The sequence below is a fragment of the Coregonus clupeaformis genome, chromosome 31 (assembly GCF_020615455.1).
Source record: "Coregonus clupeaformis isolate EN_2021a chromosome 31, ASM2061545v1, whole genome shotgun sequence".
Classification (NCBI taxonomy): domain Eukaryota; kingdom Metazoa; phylum Chordata; class Actinopteri; order Salmoniformes; family Salmonidae; genus Coregonus; species Coregonus clupeaformis.
This window is the reverse complement of record NC_059222.1, coordinates 8,097,609-8,123,404: the sequence shown is the minus strand read 5'-3', so window position 1 is coordinate 8,123,404 and position 25,796 is coordinate 8,097,609. Positions and strand designations below refer to the sequence as shown.

The window sequence follows — 25,796 nt, the reverse complement described above, 5'->3', positions numbered from 1 at the left end:
GGTACAGGAACAATGGTGGACATCTTGAAGTAAGTGGGGACAGCAGACTGGGATAGGGAGAGATTGAATATGTCTGTGAACACTCCAGCCAGCTGGTCTGCGCATGCTCTGAGGACGCGGCTAGGGATGCCGTCTGGGCCGGCAGCTTTGTGAGGTATAACACGCTTAAATGTCTTACTCATGTCGGCCACGGTGATCGAGAGCCCACAGTCCTTGGGACCGGCCGCGTCGGTGGCACTGTGTTATCCTCAAAGCGGGTGAAGAAGGTGTTTAGCCTGTCAGGGGGCAAGACCTCGGTGTCCGCGACGTGGCTGGCTTTCCCTTTGTAATCCGTGATTGTCTGTAGATCCTGCAACATGCGTCTTGTGTCTGAGCCGTTGAATTGTGTCTCCACTTTGTCTCTGTACTGACGTTTTGCCTGTTTGATTGCCTTACGGAGGGAATAACCACTGTTTGTATTCAACGATATTCTGAGTCACCTTGCCGTGGTTCATGCTTTCAGTTTTGCGCTAATGCAGCCATCTATCCACGGTTTTTGGTTTGGGTAAGTTTTAATAGTCTTATTATTATTATTACAGTGGGAACAACATCCTCTATACACTTCCTGATTAATTGAGTCACCGTATTCGTCGATGTTATTCTCAGAGGCTACCCAGAACATATCCCAGTCTGCATGATCAAAAAAATCTTCACGCATGGATTCTGATTGGTCAGACCAGCGTTGAATAGACCTTAGCAGGGATACTTCCTGTTTTTAGTTTCTGCCTGTAGGAAGGGAGGAGAAAAATGGAGTCGTGATCTGATTTGCCGAAGGGAGGGCGGGGAGGACCTTGTAGGCATTTCGAAAGGGGTAGTAGCAGTGGTCGAATGTTTTACCAGTGTTGATAGAACTGTAGCGTTTTCCTCAAATTGGCTTTGTTAAAATCCCCAGCTACAATAAATGCGGCCTCATGTGTTTTCCAGTTTGCATGAAGTCAAGTGTAGTTCATTGAGGACCGTTGTGGTATCTGCTTGAGGGGGTATATACACGGCTGTGATTAACCGAAGAGCGTTCTCTTGGGAGGTAATACGGTCGGCATTTGAGGTATTCTAGGTCGGGTGAACAAAAGGACTTGAATTTCTGTATGTTATCACAATCACACCATGAGTAGTTAATCATGAAACATACGCCACCGCCTTTCTTCTTCCCGAAGAGTTCTTTATTCCTGTCTGCGCGATGTACTGAGAACCCAGCTGGCTGTATGGACGGGGACAGTATATCCCGAGAGAGCCATGATTTAGTGAAACAGTATGTTACAGGCCCTCATGTCTCTCTGGAAGGAGATCCTCGCCCTGAGCTCATCTACTTTATTATCCAGAGACTGAACATTAGCGAGTAATATACTCGGAAGTGGTGGATGGTGTGCACGCCTCCTGAGTCGAACCAGCAGGCCACTCTGAATACCTCTTCTCCACCGGCGCCATCTTAGAGCAGCCTCTGGGATAAGTTAAATTGCCCTGGGGAACAAAGGATCCAATTTCGGGAAAGTCGTATTCCTGGTCGTAATGCTGGTGAGTTACCGCCTCTCTGATATCCAAAAGTTATTTCCGGCTGTATGTAATAACACAAAAAAACGTTCTGGGCTAATAATGTAAGAAATAACACACAAAAAAACAAAATATTGCAAAGTTGCTTAGGAGCTAGAAGCAGAGCGTCCATGTCTGTCAGCTACCTCAAATAATGAGGTAGCCTCGTGGCAGAAGGGACAGTTACAGGGATGGTAAAAACGTCTTGATTGCCATAGCAACATCAGGGAAACTGGGCAGAAGGGATTGGTGTTTCAAATACAGCATTTCTGCAACATCATTAATTGAGCCTCTCATTCTCCTTAATTGTCGGCCTCAACACGTTACAGAAAGAGATTAACTGTATAGGAAGCTCTGGGGACAGGTAGTCTGGATGCAAACAGATTATTGAGGGCTTGAACCAAAAAAGTGCTTTGCGATTTCGTTCATACTGGTGAACCGGCGTTTGAGTTGTGCGGTTGCAATATCAACAGTCCCTTATCTCTGGTATACAGTGCATTTGGAAAGTATTCAGACCCCTTGACTTACACATTTTGTTACGTTACAGCCTTATTCTAAATTGGATTAAATTAAACATTTCCCTCATCAATCTACACACAATACCCCATAATGACAAAGCAATAACAGGTTTTTAGAAATGTTGGCAGATTTATAAAAAATAAAAACATAAATACCTTATTTACATAAGTATTCAGACCCTTTGCTATGAGTCTCAAAGTTGAGCTCAGGTGCATCCTGTTTCCATTGAGCATCTTTGATGTTTCTACAACTTGATTGGAGTCCACCTGTGGTAAATTCAATTGATTGGACAGGATTTGGGAAGTTACACACCTATCTATATAAGGTCCCACAGTTGACAGTGCATGTCAAAGCAAAAACCAAGCCAAGAAGGGTACCAAAAAATGTCTGCAGCATTGAAGGTCCCCAAGAACACAGTGGCCTCCATCATTCTTAAAGGGAAGAAGTTTAGAACCACCAAGACTCTTCCTAGAGCTGGCATGCCTGGCCAAACTGAGCAATCGAGGGAGAAGGGTCTTGGTCAGGGAGGTGACCAAGAACCCGATGGTCACTCTGACAGAGCTCCAGAGTTCCTCTGTGGAGATGGGAGAACCTTCCAAAAGGACAACCATCTCTGCAGCACTCCACCAGTCAGGCCTTTATGGTAGAGATGCCAGATGGAAGCCACTCCTCAGTAAAAGGCACATGACAGCCCGCTTGGAGTTTGCCAAAAGGCACCTAAAGGACTCTCAGACCATGAGAAACAAGATTCTCTGGTCTGATGAAACCAAGATTGAACTCTTTGGCCTGAATGCCAAGCGTCACGTCTGGAGGAAACCTGGCACCATCCCTACGGTGAAGCATGGTGGTGGCAGCATGCTGGGGGAGGTTTTTCAGCGGCAGGGATTGGGAGACTAGTCAGGATCGAGGGAAAGATGAACGGAGCAAAGTACAGAGATCCTTGATGAAAACCTGCTCACGACCTCAGACTGGGGCAAAGGTTCACCTTCCAACAGGACAACGACCCTAAGCACACAACAAGACAACGCAGGAGTGGCTTCGGGACAAGTCTCTGAATGTCCTTGAGTGGCCCAGCCAGAGACCGGACTTGAACCCGGTCGAACATCTCTGGAGACACCTGAAAATAGCTGTGCAGCGACGCTCCCCATCCAACCTGACAGAGCTTGAGAGGATCTGCAGAGAAGAATGGGAGAAACTCCCCAAATACAGGTGTGCCGAGCTTGTAGCGTCATACCCAAGAAGACTTGAGGCTGTAATCGCAGTGAAAGGTGCTTCAACAAAGTAGTGAGTAAAGAGTCTGAATACTTATGTAAAAGTGATTGTTTGTTTTTTATTTAATACATTTGCTAACATTTCTAAAAACCTGTTTTTGCTCTGTCATTATGGGGTATTGAGGAATATTAGTTTCTAAAATCCATTTTAGAATAAGGCTGTAACGTAATAAAGTGAAGGGGTCTGAATACTTTCCGAGTGCATTGTCTTGGCATGCATCATTCAAGACCAGGTTGACCTACAGGCTGTGGTGAAAACTGTCCAAAAAAGGAGTACTTCAGGAGACCATGCAGCCCAGTTGTTTAGGCTATTAGCCAGACAACCCGCTGAGTTCAACATATCTAGCGGCTGAATTTATCCTCAAGCAGACTACTTTGTTCCTAATTGATAGGCTGTTTGATGTATAATTTTTATAAGGTTTATAAATAGCAGCTAAATACAGTATATAGCTATAGATGGTACACTCACTGCAGAATGAAACTAGCAAGCTAGTGTTTTGAGGGTTGACCGACTGTATTATTTGCCAGGAATAGACTGGTTTTACAGACTTTCTATCTAAGCTGGGAGAGAGCTTGCCTGGAAACCTGACATTGAATTGCATTGAATTCTACATTGGGCAGAAATTAGCATTTTTTGAATCGAAAAGTTTCCCCTCTCGACCTCTACAAGCAAGAATGTTGAGTAAAATTATATTTTAACATACTTTACTGGTTGTCTGTGCGGTTGGTTCTTTTGCCGCTAGGAATGTGTGCTGGTGGTGTGTTGCGTTTTCTGTCACCTGATGCCTGCGCAGAACCATGTAACACGTGCACGAGCTCTGCAAGGATGCGTGCATCTTGTGCTGGTATTTTTTATCTTGTGCGCATGCTTCAGGTGATAGAAATCTGAACGCACTAGCCGCTCTTTGAAAACTTTAATTGTACTTTCCTGTGGATATATTGTCACATTCCTACCGCCGAAAGGACAAACTGCACGGACAACCGGTAAAGTACAGGGGGTTCCAGGGAAACTGCGTTACGCCAGTGGTCTAATTTTATTGATTTAAAAAATATACTTTTCGGCAACATTTTCAGTGTACATTTTAAATGACTAAAACCAGATATAAAGGAGCTATACATTTTCAAATAAGATCATCTTTGAGAACTAACAATCACCGGAAAATAAAAACTAGACTGTCAGGGAGTATATAAAATTCATAAAATGTCATAGCATGGGGACCCCATTGATTTTGTTGTAATATTTGAGTCACTCATAGCATAAGAACACTGCATAAGCCATGGCAAAATGTGTAGAATTGCAAGAAATTAGCTTTAATAGGGAAACACTGTCTCAGCGGCCAAGAGGGCCTCTACATTCTTTGGTCGGAAGTTCATGCCATTGGCCACGCCCAACGCTAACTTTGCCACCTCTGCTGAAAATAATTCTACGGGAAATACTGGCGCTTGTAAGCCTGAAGGGGTCCCTAATTCAGGGGGAAATAGAGACATCCTGTTACCCTCTACGGGATCGGTGTCCCGTATACGGGACGGTTGAGCTAACGTGCGCTAATGTGATTAGCATGACTGTTGTAAGTAACAGCAAACTTTCCAGGACATAGACTTGTCTTATATGGGCAGAAAGCTTAAATTATTGTTTATCAAACTGCACTGTCCAATTTATAGTAGCTATTACAGTGAAAAAATACCATGCTATTGTTTGAGAGTGCACAACAACAAAAAAACGTATCACGGCAACTGGTTTGATACATTCACCTCTGAAGGTAATGTACTTGCATTCCGTAATCTTGCTCTGATTTGTCATCCTGAGGGTCCCAGAGATAAAATGTAGCATAGTTTTGTTTGATAAAATCATTTTTTATATTCAAATGTAGGAGCTGGGTTCTACAGTTTGAACCCCTGCTGTCTCTGGCTCCACACCCACCCCGCCCGGCCTTCTAGATGTGTGAAAGTTAGTGTATAAGCTAATGATCCATCGTGTATGACATTCCTGGGAGTGTGTAAACTTACATTTTGTATTACCATATCATTTTTGCATGTTCTCTATAGTTATGTACTTGAAAAAGTATCAATTGACTAAATCGGCACATTTGGGCAGACTTGATACAAAATAGTCCAGCATTGCAATGCTTCACTGGATCAATCTGAAACTTTGCACACAGATTGCTGCCATCTAGTAGCCAAAATCTAAATTGCGCCTGAACTTCAATGTTATATTGTGGCCTTTCTCTTGCATTTCAAAGATGATGGAACAAAAAAAATTAGAAAACACATGTTTTTTTGTTTGTATTATCTTTTACCATATCTAATGTGTTATATTCTCCTACATAAATTTCACATTTCCACAAACTTCAGTGTTTCCTTTCAAATGGTATCAATAATATGCATATCCTTGCTTCAGGTCTTGAGCTACAGGCAGTTAGATTTGGGTATGTCATTTTAGGCGAAAATTGAAAAAAAGGGTCCGATCCTTAAGAGGTTAAACTTGGTTTGTTGATTTTAGGAGTTTCTTCCTTTCAATTTGGTTCAATTAGTTGTATACAAGCCAAAAGGTTGCTTCTGTTTTAATGCAGCTAATGCTATTTCATGTCATAGATGTGTATGCTGTAAGAACATGGAAAATGTAGTTGCTAGACAAATAGTCAATACACTGAACAAAAATATAAACGCAACATGTAAAGCGTTGGTACCATGTTTCATGAGCTGAAATAAAAGATCCCAGACATTTTCCGCACGCACAAAAAGCATATTTCTTCAATATTTTTTTTTACATCCCTGTTCGTGAGCGTTTCCCCTTTGCCAAGATAATCCATCCACCTGACAAGAAGCTGATTAAACAGCATGATCATTACACAGGTGCACCTTGTGCTGGGGACAATAAAAGGACACTCTAAAATGTGCAGTTTTGTCACACAACACAATGCCACAGTCAAGTTTTGAGGGAGCCTGGCAATTGGCATGAACAGGCCACACCGTTTCATAGTAAACTCACATCCTCTGAGATTTCATGCAGCGTAGAACTATAGAATAACACACTGACCACATTCACCACTGTCAAGCAGCTCAGACACCGCTAGCTAGCTGTGATTCAGTCCGCTTGCGACACACTTCACTGCTGCATCTCCTCTAACTTTCTTGTTAAAGGATTATCTCAATGGAACAAAATCAAAGTTAACAAAACAGGTTTGTGTTCACTGAAATTTGCTTTACATCGTATTCTCGTTCACATATCCCCCCCCAGTTTCCCTAATGTCTCTTGTTTCTTTGTGTGTAGTGTGCAAGCCATCTTCCCGACCCCCGACCCTGCTGCTCTGAAGGACAGGCGGATGGAGAACCTGGTGGCGTACGCTAGGAAGGTGGAGGGGGACATGTATGAGTCTGCCAACAGTAGGGTAAGCCGCTACATTGAGTGAAGATGCTCTTTTATTGAATTTCTGTTGAGATGGGGACAAATGTAAGACAGTACAACTGTCTGGAATATAACTAAACTTGTCTCTTTTGTGTATTTTTCTATTCCTATGTTCTAATTTCCCCCTCTCTCCCTTACACAATTTCCCTTCTTCCATCATCCTCTCCGTAATCTTCATTCACCTCACTGTCTCCTTCACGTTTTCTAAATTTCTCGTTCCCCCTCTCCTCCTCCCAGGCGGAGTACTACCACCTGTTGGCTGAGAAGATCTATAAGATCCAAAAGGAGTTGGAGGAGAAGAGGCGGACGCGGCTCCAAAAGCAGGGTATGTTGATGCCTACTCAGCCTGGGCCTGGCATGCCCCCTGGCATGTCTCCTAGAGGCTTTGGGTCTCTGGGCATGGTTCTGGGCCAGATACAGCCACTTCCACCCACAGGACTGCCACGTACTGAGTGGACAGGACACACATGTAATATTACAGAACAGTTTTGGGACAAAAAAGACTGTAAATCACCTAGAATTCAGCTAAAATAGTTTAATTCAGGAAATCTGTTCCCAAGTATTTCTACAAATAAAAAGAGACGTGACCGTGTCTCAATGTAATCAAGGTGTAAAATTGTTATTTTCAAATACACTCTCTTTTTGGACGTACTTGTGGTCAATTTGCTGGGTACAAATTTGTATAATTATGTCCCCCTGACCAACCGCTCGAACCAAAATCGGCCCGCTGCTGAATCTAGTTGCCTACCCCTGTTTTATAGTGCGATAATGGCAAGACATCCTATCTCTCTCCTTCATCTTCTTGTCTCTCCACTCCTACAGATGGTCCCCTCCCTGACCCCTCTCTGGTGCGGCCCGGTGGACCCAACCAGATGGTGACTAGGATGCAGAACCCGGCAGGTGAGTCCATGGGGACAGGAGAGGGGGGTCGCCACACAGAGGCGTAACATTATTGGGCTGATTTTAGTAGTTTTAAGATGGCACTACTGTATGGTTGCTTACTTGTGAGCTCCGAAACAACTTTGCTATTTTGTGATTCTTTTGGCGTTTTATCTTTACTTCTTTATGAAATGTATCCGCTATCATTTCTTATGATTGACAATAACTTTTGGACATCAGATCGTCAGTTACTAACTTCAATTCCGACATCGACTCATCTGTCCTGGGTTCTTTGTGTCCCTCCGACCCAGTCTTTGGGCTACCCAAGAGGAAACGCAGGTGAAAAAGAGGCAGGAAAGCGGTGTCCTGGTGAGGCAAAGGGAAAACCGGCCACCACTTCCCTCCATTCTATTGGCCAATAGTCACTTGATAATAAGATGGATGACTTTCGATCGCGGATTTGCTATCAACAGGACTCTTGTAACTGCAATACTCTGTTTTTCTGAAACATGGCTTTCGGACAAGATGCCCCCCATGGCTATCCAACTTGATGGATTCTCCGTTCACCGAGCGGACACTACATTTAATTAAAGGAAATCCAGAGGGGGAGGGGAATGTCTATCAACAACAAATGGTGTTCAGACTCTAGCGCAGTGGAAGTCTCAACCTATTGTTCACCTGTCTTGGAATACCTCATGGTCAAATGTTGACCCTTCTACTACCCAAGAGTTTTCATCCGTTATCGTGACTACTGTATATGGGTATTTCTATAAATAAAGGGGCCAATGTGTGACATCGGGGCCAAAATTTCAAAATGGGTTGATTATATGATTTTCTTGCAGCTTCACATGTGTAGTTACAGGAAGAAGAGTCTAGATGGGCACAATGAGACCGTAACTCCTAGCAACAACAAAACATCTGTCATTCAAAATGTTTTTGTTATGCATAGTAGCCAGGTCTGTTTGTGCTTTAGTCAATTTTTCTATCATTTATAGCCATGCTAAACCTTCCAGAAGAATTAAAAATAAACTGCATTTCTATATATTTATAGTTCATAACATTTCTTACAATAATATAATACAATGGGTTCTGTCAACATCATTGACAATAATGAAATCATTATAATCAGTGAACTCTTCAAGCTGTGTGTGTGTGTGACTAGACATCACATTCTTGCTTCCTCTGTTCTTGTTTCCTCCACTCCTTGCTTCTTGAAAGTGTGTTGGAGCACAAGGGGAGGAACCTTCCTGCCTCTCCCCCAATGTGCTATGAGAGGGAGGTGAGGAAACAAGGGGAGAATCTCAATTGTGCCCCCTTCATTCCTCACGTCCTCTCGCCTCCTTCTAAAAAAATAAAATAAAAAACCCATTGGAAAAGGTGAGGGGAGGGATCTCTGACCTTCTCATCCAATGGGTTTTGAGAAGGAGAGGAGGATGCAACGAATCAAGGAAATTCAATTGAGATTCTCCCAAGCAAGTATTTGACAGCTAATTTTTGAGGGCCTGACTAGGGATGGGCATTTAACCTTTTTTTGATTGAGTACTCTCATGAGGGGGGAAATAAGCTATTTTTAGAACAAAGGCGACACTGGAAAAAAAACTGCGTATTTATCTATATGCCAACAGTGAGCAACAATACCTAATTTATCAACCATTACAGATAACAAATCCTAATTGCTAAATTGCCTCATAATATATTAAGTCAAATGTATTGAAACTGTTATCAACTGGGTTATTATATCGTCGAACACAATCTTCAAAAAAGTAGTAACCTCCGCAGTGTTGCACTCGCTTGAGGAAGCCTACGGCAGTGCAATGGCATAGCCCTGTTTTGTTAATTTAGCAGACAAGACAGTCTTATTTCCTGACCCTTATCACAGTCAAGACACCTATTTTATAGAAGGGGAAAAAACCATGATGTAATATAATGAATAAAATAGAACAGAATTGTGCGACGTGATTTGCATATCTCATCTGGAACAGTTATTCTGTGATCATTTGAAACGGCTCAATTTGGCAAGTTGAAATACTTTTTTAGGGTTACAAACCAAAATTGTTCTTTTTGATATACAGACATTTGATTTAGTTTATTATGCCTGTTCCTTGGGATTTTCTAAATGGATTAACAATTCTACATTGAACACTGCATGGGGATGAATTATGGCCAGGACATCTGTATGGTGAGTCGGCCTAGGCTTAATGATTCTGATGAAAATACGCTCTGTCTTTATCAAACTAATGTTTTTGCATATTTTCAGAGTGGGACCTGTCTGTTTAAGGGAGTAATAGCCTAGGCTAACCCATTCTAAATGCCACTAGAAGTTCGCAAAGTAGGGTCGTCACTAACGTTAGTTACCACAGCCACAAAGTCATAAACCCTGCCTGTTTCTAAAATTTCGCTTCTTAAAATCTGATTTTAAAACTAACCAGAACCACACTGTTAACCTTATGCCTAACCTTTAAATTAAGACCAAAAAGCAATAAAAAATGCATGAATTTTGACTGGCAAGTAGTGATAACTGCGAAGTAGCCTAAGCGGAAAATGTTGCAATTATTCCGAAACTGCAGCTCGTTGTTGGAACACCCACATTTCTCAACTTCAGTCAACCAGTCCATTTAGAATTTGTGATAAAACTGTCGTCATTTGGCAAGGAATGTAGCCTATGTATCCCATCAGTTAGATACGTTTTTATAGGCATTTATTTCTGTAGGCGCTGTAGGCGCATACTACTGTAGAGGGAGCGGTCGGAAACTCGAGTGAGTGAGATAGGGAATTTGGGGAGCTTAAGTGTGTGTGTGTGATGCTTGGCTTACTTTATTTTTTTGTGTCCCGCAAATGAACACAGTCTTCAAGGCAATTTCTACCAAATAGTTATACAGTATTTGAAAATAATGTTATCTCTGGTTAAAGATCGAGTTTAGACAACCATTCGAGTACTCGATTACTCAATCCCATTCCTATGACCGACTGAGCAACCATAATACCCATGGCCTGTCAAGAAGCGACCCCTAGTCCCTACTACCCAGAGTCTAGACACTTGAGATCTGAGAGTGATTGATGGGTGGTAACATAGTGAGAGCTCCATGTTACCCTCTGATAGGCTTGGTGGAATTTTGGCGGTATTGCTTACACCTGTCCAATTCTCTCAGATCTCCACGAGTGTCTAGGGTTAGGGGCTGTTTCTGGACAGGACCCCACAACCCTATCTATCTAGCAATGGAATTAAATATATACACACTCTCTCACACACACACACAAACACACACACACACACACACACAGGCGTAAGCTGGACACACTCACTGCACCCTATCAGGCTGATCAAACGGTTCTGGGTAGCTGGAGACCTGTTGTAAACAAAGGACCTATTTACATGTCTGCTATACACACCTTTGCTTCATTCCAGCTAGTTAGATGTGCAACCACTGACTAACTATAGCTAGGGCATGTCTCTAGTCTAGCAATAGATACTGTTTTTTGGCTGTATAGCATCATTTAATAAGATTAACAATGGTTAGCTAGGATATATCAGTCAGTAACAACATAACAGCAGTTCATTAAGTCAATACACACTAAATCTTATGCAGAAAACGTACCTTATCGTGGCACGGTATAGGCAGCTATTTTTTAAAAACATGCCGGTTTTCACGTTCTCAATTGCTCTGTTATAAAATGTACACACCGTAATCTTACCTCACAAATTTTGATTTGTTGTCCACAAAGTAGGCTAATTATCTTGACCGCCGTAACAACATAGATGTCAATCCTCGAGATCAACATTAATTGCCGCACTTTGGCTGATAAATCGCATGCAGTATCACACAAGGTCTTTATCACTTGACTGTCATTCAGAAAATCCTTTCCTGAATCCGCTTATGTTGCGCGATAATGTCCCCACGTAACTAAACAGCTAGACCTCAAACGCGTATCAAACCACTATTATGCGTAATTATTGAAGAACCCCGTAAATGGTGGTATCTATTTTGTTGTATTAATCATTAAATGTACTTTCTGTTTGAAGCATTGGATTTTGCATTCACATACATTCTTTTGGATACATGTGCCAATGAAAACTGTTTTCACACCGTAACATGGGGAGATAAGAAATGTTACGAGGTATCCATATAAAAAGAGTTCGACAGAAATATCAAGGTCGATGTGTAATTCAATTGTTAAATGCTTAGTATATGATATATCAAACAGCAGTATCATAAATGTAAGGAAAGAAAGTTAGTGTTTTGTCAGATGATTTATGCTAAATCTGTGAAGACTCCAAGCATGAGAAAGGGTTTAAACAGAGGTTTTGATTCAACTCATGAATTACATTGAATGTATGTATGTTCCCGCTTTATCTTATTGTATTCACATGGGGGGGAAATTTTTAATTATTATTAATGACTTTGTAACCGCTCCAAACAGTTGTCCACTACAAGAAATGCTCATTGGTACCCTAGTTTATAGACAGACTCATATTCCACCTCAGGACAACAACAAGTTGGCACTTAACAAACTGTATGAGGCTATAAACAAGCAAAGAAACCATGCACCCAGAGGCCGCTTTTCTTGTTGCCATTGATTTTGATTTCGCATCACTAAAGCCTTGTTAACATTGACCGTTTTGAAGTGACTAAAATGTCCGATTTTAGAATCCGTTCTTTTTCCTGCAGTCTGAACAGTCATAAAGCACATGGAATCTGATAGTGGTTTGAAGTCCGATACAAATCTGTTCCCTAGCCATGTGACTTGTGTGAATGGTCAAATCCGATTTATTTGCCATCAAGTGGTTTTTAGACTTATTTGGCATTTCTTCTTTCTTGCTAGGTACCCTGACAGTTTAACAAGAACCTGTGGTAGCTAACTAGCTTGTTAATTGTTTACAAACAAATTAGTGAATGTGCTAAACAGCTACCTAGCTAGCTAGTGGACTGCTGTGGCTAGCCAAAAATGACTTGTTTTGAAAGTTGGATAATCTTATCCTTTTGAGGCTTTAAGTGTTCTTTCTGATGCTATGACTTGGAACATTCAAAGCAACTGGGAAATGTCCATGGCAGGCGTTGTCACCTTGGCTTGCTACATAACTTCTGAGTGATAGGAAGCACGAGCACCACCACCAATCGGCCTACACCACTGCACACACACCCGTCGTTACTATGACAACTAGTGTAGCCATGTTAACAAATGACTGCTGTCTGAACACCATCCGATTTGGTCACTTGTAACTTTCTCTTTTGGATTGTCAGTATTCCAAAACGGATTTGAAAAACAAAAGGGTGGACAGTGTGAACAAGGCTTTAGACATGTGATTCCCAACTTCTATCATCACTTCTCCTTCGCCACTAGGGGCGATTTAAGTCCTAGACCACTATTACTCAACCCACAAGCTAGCATACAAGGCACTCCCTCGTCCCCTCTTTGGCAAATCAGTTCAAGACTCTATACTCCTGCTTCCTGTTTACAAACTGAACCTTAAACAGGAAGTACCCATGACGTGCTCTGTAGAGAAATGCTCCAGGACTGCTTTGCTAGCGCTGACTGGAATATGTTCCGGGACTCCGCCGATAGCATCGACGAGCTAATCACCTCAGTTACCGGCTTCATCAGGAAATGCATCGCCGACTTTGTCTCCACGGTGAAGGTTTGCTGCTTCCCCAATCAAAAGTACATACACATAGACATGCATAATTTAGACCAGGATTCATCAACTAGACCAGGGATCATCAACTAGATTCAGCTGCGGGCCAATTTCTTGAGCGGATGGTCAGGGGGCTGGAACATAATTACAAATAATTTGTAGACTGCACATTGACCGCAAGAAGCCCAAACAGATATATTTGACTAAAACATAATAATTTCGAACCTTGCTTACATTTCTATATGATCACATCTCTATGTGTGGGAATACTTCAACAGAGTTCCAAAATTAAAATCACTTGGAGCTGATTTCCTGGTGTTTTTACAATCTTATGTCCAGCAATAAAAACGAAATAAAAAAACATTTGCTCAACTTGGGGGCCCAAATAAAAACGTTGGGCCGCCAGTTGGGGAACCCTGATTCACACAAGTCAGCTCAGACCGATCCAGCTCATGAGCTCAATCATCAGCAGATTTGAATTTAGAATAAAAAATGAATGTGTTTATTCAACAAATGTGAGTGCATCGAATCAAATCGCCCCTGGTTCACCCCAGACTTGACTGCCCTTGGCCAGCACAAAAACATCCTGTGGCGTACTGCATTAGCATCGAACAGCCCCCCGATATGCAACTTTTCAGGGTAGTCCGGAACCAATATACACAATCAGTTAGGAAAGCAAAGGCTAGCTTTTTCAAACAGAAATTTGCATCCTGTAGCACTAACTCCAAAAAGTTTTGGGACACTGTAAAGTCCATGGAGAATAAGAGCACCTCCTCCCAGCTACCCACTGCACTGAGGCTAGGAAACACTGTCACCACCGATAAATCTACGATCATCGAGAATTTCAATAAGCATTTTGCTATGGCTGGCCGTGCTTTCCACCTGGCTACCCCGGCCACCAGCTCTGCACCCCCCCGCTTCTCCTTCACCCAAATTCAGATAGCTGATGTTCTGAAAGAGCTGCAAAATGTGGACCCCTACAAATCAGCTGGCCTAGACAATCTGGACCCTTTCTTTCTAAAATTAGCTGCCGAAATTGTCGCAACCCCTATTACTAGCCTGTTCAACCTCTCTTTCGTATCGTCTGAGATCCCCAGAGATTGAAAAGCTACCGTGGTCATCCCCCTCTTCAAAGGGGGTGACACTCTAGATCCAAACTGTTACAGACCTATATCCATCCTGCCCTGCCTTTTCGAAAGTATTTGAAAGCCAAGTCAACAAACAGATCACCGACCATTTCGAATCCCACCGTACCTTCTCCGCTATGCAATCTGGTTTCCGAGCTGGTCATGGGTGCACCTCAGCCACGCTCAAGGTCCTAAACGATATTATAACCGCGATCGAGAAAAGACAGTACTGTGCAGCCTTCTTCATCGACCTTTGGTTTCTCAAATGACTGCCTCGCCTGGTTCACCAACTACTTCTCAGTTAGTTCAATGTGTCAAATCGGAGGGCCTATTGTCTGAACCTCTGGCAGTCTCTATGGGGGTGCCACAGGGTTCTATTCTCGGGCTGACTCTATTCTCTGTGTATATCAATGATGTGGCTCTTGCTGTTGGTGACTCTCAGATCCACCTCTACGCAGACGACACCATTTTGTATACATCTGGACCTTCATTGGACACTGTGTGTTAACAAACCTCCAAACGAGCTTCAATGCCATACAACACTCATTCCGTAGCCTCCAACTGCTCTTAAACGCTAGTAAAACTAAATGCATGCTCTTCAATCGAACGCTGCTTGCACCCGCCCGACTAGACTCACTACTCTCGGCGGGTCTGACTTAGAATATGTGGACAACTACAAATACCTAGGTGTCTGGTTAACTGTAAACTCTCCTTCCAGACTCACATTAAGCATCTCCAATCCAAAGTTAAACATAGAATCGGCTTCCTATTTCGCAACAAAGCCTCCTTCACTCATGCTGCCAAACATGCCCTCGTAAAACTGACTATCCTACCAATCCATGACTTCGGCGATGTTGTTTACAAAATAGCCTCCAACACTCTACTCAGCAAATTGGATGTAGTCTATCACAGTGCCATCCGTTTTGTCACCAAAGCCCCATATACTACCCACCATTGTGACCTGTACGCTCTCGTTGGCTGGCCCTCACTACATATTCGTCGTCAAACCCACTGGCTCCAGGTCATCTATAAATCACTGCTAGGCAAATCCCCGCCTTATCTTAGCTCATTGGTCACGATAGCAACACCCACCCGTAGTATGCGCTCCAACAGGTATATTTCACTGGTCATCCCCAAAGCCAACACCTCCTTTGGCCGCCATTCCTTCCAGTTCTCTGCTGCCAATGACTGGAACGAACTGCAAAAATCTCTGAAGCTGGAGACTCCTATCTCCCTCACTAACTTTAAGCATCAGTTGTCAGAGCAGCTTACCAATCACTGCACCTGTACACAGCCCATCTGTAATTAGCCCACCCAACTACCTCATCCCCATATTGTTATTTATTTTGCTCATTTGCACCCCAGTATCTCTATTTGCACATCATATTCTGCACATCTATCACTCCAGTGGTTAAATAAAGGTGAAATAAATAAAAGTTCTCTAATCAAACCGAATTGCACCGAATCGTTTCAAACTAAAACGTATCAGAGCCTATGTATCCTCAAAGGGAAAGATGCACATCCCTAATTGCTACACTAGCAGTGTTCTCTGTATGCTATGATCCTCATGGTTGTTTTCTTCAGGTATGAACCAGTTCAACCAGATGGGGATGCAGTCTATGGGCCAGAGGTCCACCCCTCCTCTCCCCCTCTCACCCATCAACCAGGTCAGTGCGCTCATCCAGGCTTTACATACATACACTTAATCGGCATAAGCTTTTCATTTGAAAATAAACCATTATACCCAAATACAGGAGTTTTAGTGTTCAATAGATCTTATAGACCTATTCCAATGCAAGAGGAACCATATGTCATAGCACTAATGTATACATTGATGCCACATATAGTGTAGTCCCTAGTATCCAAAGTGTCAAACGACTAAAATGAGCTCTATTCTAAACCAATGCCTGTTATGTGTCCCCTGTAGATGGGCATGGGGAACTCCAGGATGGGCCAGCCCAACGTGGGCCAGCTCCAGAACCAGTACCTTCCCCAGGGACAGTTCCCAGGCTCCGGACCAGGCCTCGGCACGGGGCAGCCTGGCATGGCACAGCCTGGTATGAACCAGCAAGGCATCCAGGGAGGCATGGCACAGGTGAGAGAGGTGGAAGTATATGGTCTGTTGCTATCCTCAAAGTCCTACGTCGATGGACAGATTGGGTACGCAAAAAGTATTGACTTCAATGCTGGCTGTTTTAATTAGGGTTGCAAAACTACTGGTCATTTACTAAAGTTTCCAGAGTTTTCAGTAATTTTGTTTTAATTTAACAGGCAATCTATGGTTTAAAAAAAATCACGGCCCAGTACAGTCCAACGTGATTTTCCTGTTTTTTATATTTATTTCCACACGGAGGTTGGAATAATACTGTGACATTGTGAAAATTATAATGCCCTTTTAGTGTAAGAATTCTTTGAAAAGACTGCCTAAAATATCAGCCTGTTTTGGTGGGCTAAAGTTTTGGCCTGCCTGGTGGGGTGGAGTTTTGGCCAACATTTAATTAGTTAATAGAGCAATAAGAAAGAGTTCCAAACCTCTGCCAAGAACAGCTAGTTTTCAGTTTACCTCTCCCAAACATTCCTAGCTAAATTCTTGCTTGAGAAATTGCTCTTTGCTAAGAAGCTATTTTGGATTCTTGGACCATCGTTTTCAATTCAAAATCACATTAAGGTATTTAATTGTTACCCAGAAATGATTTGATGTTGAGATAAAAACTTCTGCATTGGACCTTTTATTCTTTATAGCTGTGTCCATATTGTCCACAAGTTAAGTGGAAATTCTCTTCCAACTATTTACTTTTTTCACAACTGCCACCAGTTTGGTTTCAAAACATTTACAACAAACACATATTGACAGGGTCAAATAAATGTGTGTAAAAATATAAAGAATATTTCATGCTGAAACCGTCATCTCTAACACGAACTGTATTCACTAAGTTGATGGGTTATATTTAGGATAATGTTTTACAGCTTTGTCATTGTATTTACAGTGGGGAGAACAAGTATTTGATACACTGCCGATTTTGCAGGTTTTCCTACTTACAAAGCATGTAGAGGTCTGTAATTTTTTATCATAGGTACACTTCAACTGTGAGAGACAATCCATGACGGCGTAGTGTGTTACTAATGGTTTTCTTTGAGACTGTGGTCCCAGCTCTCTTCAGGTCATTGACCAGGTCATTGACCATGTCCTGCCGTGTAGTTCTGGGCTGATCCCTCACCTTCCTCATGATCATTGATGCCCCACGAGGTGAGATCTTGCATGGAGTCCCAGACCGAGGGTGATTGACCGTCATCTTGATCTTCTTCCATTTTCTAATAATTGCGCCAACAGTTGTTGCCTTCTCACCAAGCTGCTTGCATATTGTCCTGTAGCCCATCCCAGCCATGTGCAGGTCTACAATTTTATCCCTGATGTCCTTACACAGCTCTCTGGTCTTGGCCATTGTGGAGAGGTTGGAGTCTGTTTGATTGAGTGTGTGGATAGGTGTCTTTTATACAGGTAACGAGTTCAAACAGGTGCAGTTTATACAGGTAATGAGTGGAGAACAGGAGGGCTTCTTAAAGAAAAACTAACAGGTCTGTGAGAGCCGGAATTCTTACTGGTTGGTAGGTGATCAAATACTTATGTCATGCAAATAAATTATAAAAAAATCATACAATGGGATTTTCTGGATTTTTGTTTTAGATTCCATCTCTCACAGTTGAAGTGTACCTATGATAAAAATTACAGACCTCTACATGCTTTGTAAGTAGGAAAACCTGCAAAATCGTCAGTGTATGTTACAATCGTCTTAATGTATGATTTTATATATTTTACGTTATGAAAATACGTACGTTTTCAAAATTCCTGTAGTTTACTGGTGAACTTCGGAATTTGCCAGTAGTATACACTCCCGTTTTTAATTGTGAATCGTATTACCAAACCAACTAAACACATACGTTCCCACACATCTGTACATGCACAAGTCAAACCCTCCTGCCTACGCTAGTGTCCTCATGTAGAGGTTTACTGGAGGGATTCCCCTGTTAAACATGTTAACCTCTGAATAATGTATGAATGCTAAATGCCTCATCTCATCTGTCCTCTCCTTTTCCCTCTATCTCTCTCCCTACAGACTCAGATGCCCATTCCTTCCCCTCTCCCCGCCAGCCCTCTAGCCGGGCCCGGTTCGGTCGGAGGGGGTAGCAGTGTCCCCTCGGTGGGGCCCATGGGTCCCCAGAGTGTGGGTGGAGGCCCCTCGTCCAACCTGCCCCTGTCCAACAACCCCCAGCAGCCCAACTCCATGACCCACCTCTCGGCCATGCGCCAGAGCTCGCCCTCCCCCGCCCGCAGCATCACCCCCACACCCCACCAAACGCCACCCAGGCTAGCTGGCTCACAGACCCCCCAGCCCCACACCCCTAACCTGCCCCAGCTGGCCCCCCCAGGCCCCCAGCAGCAGCTAGGGCCCGGCAGCCAGGGGCCAGGCTCCAACAAGCCCATGAAGCAGGTGATGGGAGCAGGGTCCACCACCCCATCTCACCCTGGTCACCCCTCCACAACCCCCAACCCCCATGGAGGCCAGCTCCCTCGCACGCCTCGCACTCCGGTGAGATTGATTGATTTGATCATTTAGAAAAAAAACGTACAGCTATATCGCCCATCTTCAACACATGGTACAGTGAGGGGAAAAAAGTATTTGATCCCCTGCTGATTTTGTACGTTTGCCCACTGACAAATAAATTATCAGTCTATAATTTTAATGATAGGTTTATTTGAACAGTGAGAGACAGAATAACAACAACAAAATCCAGAGAAACGCATGTCAAAAATGTTAGAAATTGATTTGCATTTTAATGAGGGAAATAAGTATTTGACCCCTGTGCAAAACATGACTTAGTACTTGGTGGCAAAACCCTTGTTGGCAATCACAGAGGTCAGACGTTTCTTGTAGTTGGCCACCAGGTTTGCACACATCTCAGGAGGGATTTTGTCCCACTCCTCTTTGCAGATCTTCTCCAAGTCATTAAGGTTTCGAGGCTGACGTTTGGCAACTCGAACCTTCAGCTCCCTCCACAGATTTTCTATGGGATTAAGGTCTGGAGACTGGCTAGGCCACTCCAGGACCTTAATGTGCTTCTTCTTGAGCCACTCCTTTGTTGCCTTGGCCGTGTGTTTTGGGTCATTGTCATGCTGGAATACCCATCCATGACCCATTTTCAATGCCCTGGCTGAGGGAAGGAGGTTCTCACCCAAGATTTGACGGTACATGGCCCCGTCCATCGTCCCCTTTGATGCGGTGAAGTTGTCCTGTCCCCTTAGCAGAAAAACACCCCCCAAAGCATAATGTTTCCACCTCCATGTTTGACGGTGGGGATGGTGTTCTTGGGGTCATAGGCAGCATTCCTCCTCCTCCAAACACGGCGAGTTGAGTTGATGCCAAAGAGCTCCATTTTGGTCTCATCTGACCACAACACTTTCACCCAGTTCTCCTCTGAATCATTCAGATGTTCATTGGCAAACTTCAGACTGGCATGTATATGTGCTTTCTTGAGCAAGGGGACCTTGCGGGCGCTGCAGGATTTCAGTCCTTCACGGCGTAGTGTGTTACCAGTTGTTTTCTTGGTGACTATGGTCCCAGCTGCCTTGAGATCATTGACAAGATCCTCCCGTGTAGTTCTGGGCTGATTCCTCACCGTTCTCATGATCATTGCAACTCCACGAGGTGAGAACTTGCATGGAGCCCCAGGCCGAGGGAGATTGACAGTTCTTTTGTGTTTCTTCCATTTGCGAATAATCGCACCAACTGTTGTCACCTTCTCACCAAGCTGCTTGGCGATGGTGTTGTAGCCCATTCCAGCCTTGTGTAGGTCTACAATCTTGTCCCTGACATCCTTGGAGAGCTCTTTGGTCTTGGCCATGGTGGAGAGTTTGGAATTTGATTGATTGCTTCTGTGGACAGGTGTCTTTTATACAGGTAACAAGCTGAGATTAGGAGCACTCCCTTTAAGAGTGTGCTCCTAATCTCACCTCGTTACCTGTATAAAAGACACCTGGGAGCCAGAAATCTTTCTGATTGAGAGGGGGTCAAATACTTATTTCCCTCATTAAAATGCAAATCAATTTATAACATTTTTGACATGCGTTTTTCTGGATTTTTTGTTGTTGCTATTCTGTCTCTCACTGTTCAAATAAACCTACCATTAAAATTATAGACTGATCATTTCTTCGTCAGTGGGCAAACGTACAAAATCAGCAGGGGATCAAATACTTTTTTCCCTCACTGTATAAATAGTTCATTGGTTTACAGAAGTGATAACAACATTGACTCCACAATGATACACACAGCTGCAAAATGGAGCAGTTAATGGTCAATGTAGTAATCAATTATTTAGGAATTTCCTCTGTAACCTCTCACCTGACTGCTGGTCAATTTTCTCTCCTTCACTGTAACTCCCATGGGGGTTGTTGTTGCATTCTCTTGTAGTATCAATCCTTTTCTAACTGTGTCAGCTCTCGCTCTCTCCATCCCTCCTCACAGATGTCCCAGAAGGGTGGCTTCCAGTCCCAGGACAGTCAGGCTCTGACCCCAGCGTCGGTCAGCAGTGTGGACACGGCCTCCCAGCAGGCCTCCCAGTCGGACGCCTCGGCTTCCGTGGACCCCAAGATGGAGGTCAAGCAGCAGGACGAGGAGGACGACGGGGAGGAAGGCTGCTCCAAGGGGGGGAAGCTATCCAACATCAAGCTGGAGAACAAACCCATCAAAATGGAGGGGGTGAAGAAAGAGGAGTGTGAGGGCGAAGGGGGAAAAGGTGTTCCCATGGAAATGTCATCATCGTCGGGGGTTAAGAGTGAAGAAAGGGTGAAGACTGAAGACCGGAAACCGGAGGTGAAGAAAGAGCCGAAGGAGGAGGAGAAGGGATCTGATTCCCCTGGTACTCCGTCTGGTGCCCAGAACAAGAAGAAGAGTAAGGACTGCTTTATTCTGTTGATGATTCTGTGACTGCATATGTACTATATACAGGTTGCACGTTTCTATACACAATCTCTGTGGTTATGTTCCTGCTTCTGAAAATGTATGCAGAGTTATAATCCGTTTCTGAATCCAACTCCAACCCTAACCTCTCTACCCGCTCTCCTTTCCCCTCTTCTCCTCCTCCTCCTTCCACCTATCTCAGTCTTCAAGCCAGAGGAGCTGCGCCAGGCCCTGATGCCCACCCTGGAGTCTCTGTATCGCCAGGATCCAGAGTCTCTGCCCTTCAGACAGCCTGTGGACCCTCATCTACTGGGCATACCTGTATGTACTGTATATTCACACTGTTTTAGTCTGTTTTTAATGTTCTATTAAAAAGTTATCTGGTTTTTACATGTGAAGGTAGCCAAACAAATTTCCCACTTGTGGAATAGTAAAGGAAACTTGACTTGACCATACCGCTCTCCCCTCTCCAGGACTACTTTGACATAGTGAAGACTCCCATGGACCTGTCGAATATAAAGCGTAAGCTGGACACTGGTCAGTACCAGGAACCCTGGCAGTACGTGGACGACATCTGGGTCATGTTGAACAACGCCTGGCTGTACAACCGCAAGACGTCCCGCGTCTACAAGTACTGCTCCAAGCTGGCCGAGGTGTTCGAGGCTGAGATAGACCCTGTCATGGTCAGCCTGGGGTACTGCTGCGGCAGGAAGGTGAGATGGGTTTGAGTGTGTCAGGTTAGTATTAGGGTGTGTGGCTGTGTGTGTGACGTATAGTGTCAGGCTAGATGTGGTTATTGCATTGCTAGTTTCACATCCAATTCTGTGCATGGAAACGAGGAGTGGTTAATTTCAGAGTTTGCATAACACCGCCATATTACGTTTCAACACTTTTAATATTGAACATAAACTCGCAGCTATTTGTTACTTTGCTCATGAATGTGCTAAGCGGTCCACAGGGATGACTGGAGTGACTCCTTTTTATGAAAATGAGACAAAGCGTTGTGGATGTCAGGGATAAGCCCCTCAGATGGACCGTAAGGCCGGACAGCTGTTGTCATGTACTGTGACAATGAGCCTGAAGGGCCATGTGACCCAGGGCTGGGCACATTCCTCTGGTCTAACCAAATTGCCTTCATGATAACTGATTATTTTCTGGTGGTGAAGAAGCTCTAGATATTGATATAGTGATCATCTCTGTCCTCTTGGGTCTAATGGTGTGTCATAATCATGAATGGGTCCAGAGTTTTCCCTGGTTGCATGGTCTGGTAAACCTCCTGGCACTACTGAACAAAATATGCTTTTATTGTATGAATTTAATTAGTTATTCTCCTTCCCCCTGTCTTTGTTTCTTTGTTAGTACTTTTGTTGTTATTTTGTATATCACTTTACCTGTATTGAAAAGCGCTATAGAAATAACGTTATTATTATATTACTACTAGTCTTGAAGGACCAAACTCGTTTGAAAGTTAATTTGGGGATTGAATAAGTGTTAATTTATCATCTAACTTTCTCTCTTTCCTGCTTTTTTTCTCCTCCTTCAGTTGGAGTTCTCTCCCCAGACGTTGTGCTGCTATGGGAAGCAGCTGTGCACTATACCCCGGGATGCTGCCTACTTCAGCTACCAGAACAGGTAGGGAGGGAGCTGAGACACACACACACACACACACAGTGATCAATATCATAATGACTGTATGTTGAATTTTGTGTTTCTATGTGAATAAATGGTTTGTCACATTTTTCCCATTTTTAATATTAATGTTAATATTAATTAACGCAATTACATTTTAAGTTGGTCCTTTCTTACTGCCTTTCTGGACATTTCTTCAAAGTTCAATTTCTAACATCAACAGCTGTATGCTGTGTTCATGTACGAATATGTACATTCACAAATACTATTTGTGACAGCACTGATACCTGATAGAAAATAAGAAAGGACCCACTTTAAAATTAGCTCTATGATAGAGCAATTGTCTGTGCCGCTGTTCATCTGTTCAGTATCTGCATTGTCCCATGCTTCCCATCTCTCCCCCTCCAGTTGATTCTGTCACTGCTCTATATTTAGCTGTGGTGGTTTTGCTCACCTTCTCATGTCCAAAACGCTAATCTGTGCTTTGCCTCGGCCTTCTGCTCTATCTTGTGCTGGATGTTGTCTTGTCCTCTCCTTCTCTCCTCACCATTCAAATCATTCCTCCATCCAACCCTTTCTGTCCTCTCCCTGTGTCATCAATGCTTGTGACATCTGCATTGGCTTGCTTTTGTCTGGTCCAATCATGCGCCTCCAAACCCCACCTCTCCCTTTCCCTTCAATCCTGAATCATGATTGACTGTTCTGATGACGACACCTGTCTCCTGTGTTCCTGCGTGCTTGCTCCCACCCTGTCATGCCTTGCCCTGATTGGTGGCTGCCTCCCCGTGCCTTCTCTGTGATTGGCTGTGCTGTTGGGGAACGGTGTAGTTCACCAAAATTTGGGCTTCTTGCTGGCAGGTACCACTTCTGTGAGAAGTGCTTCAACGAAATCCAAGGGGACAACGTGTCCCTGGGAGACGACCCCTCCCAGCCTCCGACGTGAGTAGAACGTTAACCTCCACTAGCCTTCCCTCAACATGTAGGTTTAATGTAAACTTTATTTTATACTTTTATCTTTTATTATTTGACTCCTCATATGCCAAGGTTCTCCCTCATATCAGCTTTAAAGTACCTCCATTTGCTGTAATTGTGAATGTCTTCCTTCCGTTTCTGTTTTCTATGGTATTCTCTCTTCTACAGTAGTTGATTTGGTTTTATTGTACATCTCTACTGTCGCAGTTATTGTTTCTCTCACCTCTCGTAGACTGTAGTTTTCCTCTATAAGCCTACATCTGTTCTGCAGCACCTCTTTAGTAAATCAAAATTGGGATGAAAATACTGCATATTTGAAAATCTGGCCAAATATCTGGCCGAGTCTTAAACAATATATATGAAATGTTGGACTAGAGCCCTGCCAGAGAATCCAATGCATCTACCTTGTGGTCATTTTGAGTTTATGAAGCTGTATTTATTTAATGGTTGGTTAGACTGTGGTTCATCTACCTTACCCTTTTCAATGTATGTTTCATTTTTCATGAGGCTTTTAACTGGCGTTGGCCTATTTGCTATTGTTGTGGGATGTGTGTTACATTTCTTCTTTCTAATTTCAGTTCCATCGGTAAAGATCAGTTTGAGAAGAAGAAGAATGACACACTGGACCCTGAATTGTAAGTCCACCATTGGAAGTATATATCTTGTTGAGTAATTGCATTTAAGTTGTGATTGCATTGTGAGCGCAATGTCGTTGTGGCGATGTAAGCAGTCAGTGACTGATTTCTCGCCTCTCGTTCCTCTCTGCAGGCTTGTGGAATGTATGGACTGCGGACGTAAGATGCACCAGATCTGTGTCCTGCACAACGACACTATCTGGCCGTTAGGGTAAGTCTGTCTGCATTCCTTGTTTCCTGTAACCATAAGAGATTAAGCAGTTTTACTGTAAGGTTCTGGCTTCTCTACTGACTCTAATGAACTCTTTCACCCACCAGTTTTAATTGTGATGGCTGCTTAAAGAAGTTGAATAAGACGCGGAGAGAGAACAAGTATGCTGCCAAAAGTAAGTGCTGATGTCTTTTTTAAAACCATTTTAACCCTAAATATTACTTACCTGTCTCCATTTGAGGTAGTTCCTCCCTCCTTTACCTATCATATTTGTAACTAAACTAAGCTTATCTCCCTCTCTCCAGGGTTGCCCCACACTAAGCTGGGCTGTTATTTGGAGACACGGGTGAATGACTACCTGAAGCGTCAGAGCCACCCTGAGTCGGGTGACGTCACCATCAGAGTGGTCCACGTCTCTGACAAGGTGGTAGAGGTCAAACCAGGCATGAAGTCCAGGTAAGGGACATGCACCACGGGGGGGAATAGTACGCGTGTTACCCTGAAGAAGTAGAACAGGAGAAAGGGATGACGTTAGGGGCGGAATGAGTGGGGTTAATGTAGTAATTTGCTGAATCCCAAATCAACCCCTAGCTGCTACACCAAGGCACTGTAAATCTGAGAGGATTGGATCACTTTTTTTTTTAATCTCTCAGAATTGGAGGGTTTTTTTTTCGTTTCAGAATTGCAAGGTAGAAAGAGTTCGAGACTATGGTAGAAGGAGAAGCAGTAACTCTGAATGATGACAGATGGTGAATATATACAAATATTGGTATGCAGGGCTGGGGAGTAACTGATTACATGTAATCAGTTACATGAAATCTGATTACCAAAAAACTAACTGTAATCAGTTACGTTACCGGCAAAAATATTGTAATCAGATTGGATACTTTTGGAAAAACTAAATGACTGCTTCTTGAATTACTTTTAAATTCAGAAAGGATGTTTGTGGAAAAAAATAAGTTAACACTTTTCTGTTTTCTCAATGACATTCAA

The 25,796-nt window shown here is 43.3% G+C and overlaps 1 protein-coding gene across 4 annotated transcripts in view; it reads left to right on the top strand.

The window, feature by feature from the left end:
• Positions 1 to 25,796, top strand: part of LOC121547026 (histone acetyltransferase p300-like) — a 48,763-nt gene that overhangs the window by 11,471 nt on the left and 11,496 nt on the right. For 2 of the 4 annotated variants that reach the window (XM_045209766.1, XM_045209765.1), the window contains exons 9-23: positions 6,628 to 6,745; positions 7,000 to 7,087; positions 7,585 to 7,662; positions 15,985 to 16,067; positions 16,328 to 16,495; positions 18,516 to 18,989; positions 20,922 to 21,348; positions 21,559 to 21,677; positions 21,830 to 22,069; positions 22,900 to 22,988; positions 23,844 to 23,924; positions 24,536 to 24,592; positions 24,726 to 24,803; positions 24,911 to 24,978; positions 25,109 to 25,259. In XM_045209766.1, coding sequence (XP_045065701.1) covers positions 6,628 to 6,745; positions 7,000 to 7,087; positions 7,585 to 7,662; positions 15,985 to 16,067; positions 16,328 to 16,495; positions 18,516 to 18,989; positions 20,922 to 21,348; positions 21,559 to 21,677; positions 21,830 to 22,069; positions 22,900 to 22,988; positions 23,844 to 23,924; positions 24,536 to 24,592; positions 24,726 to 24,803; positions 24,911 to 24,978; positions 25,109 to 25,259 — 2,319 coding nt within the window. Of the gene's footprint in view, positions 1 to 6,627; positions 6,746 to 6,999; positions 7,088 to 7,584; positions 7,663 to 15,984; positions 16,068 to 16,327; positions 16,496 to 18,515; positions 18,990 to 20,921; positions 21,349 to 21,558; positions 21,678 to 21,829; positions 22,070 to 22,899; positions 22,989 to 23,813; positions 23,925 to 24,535; positions 24,593 to 24,725; positions 24,804 to 24,910; positions 24,979 to 25,108; positions 25,260 to 25,796 lie in introns of all 4 variants that reach the window. The other 2 variants (XM_045209764.1, XM_045209763.1) reach the window with 1 other exon arrangement.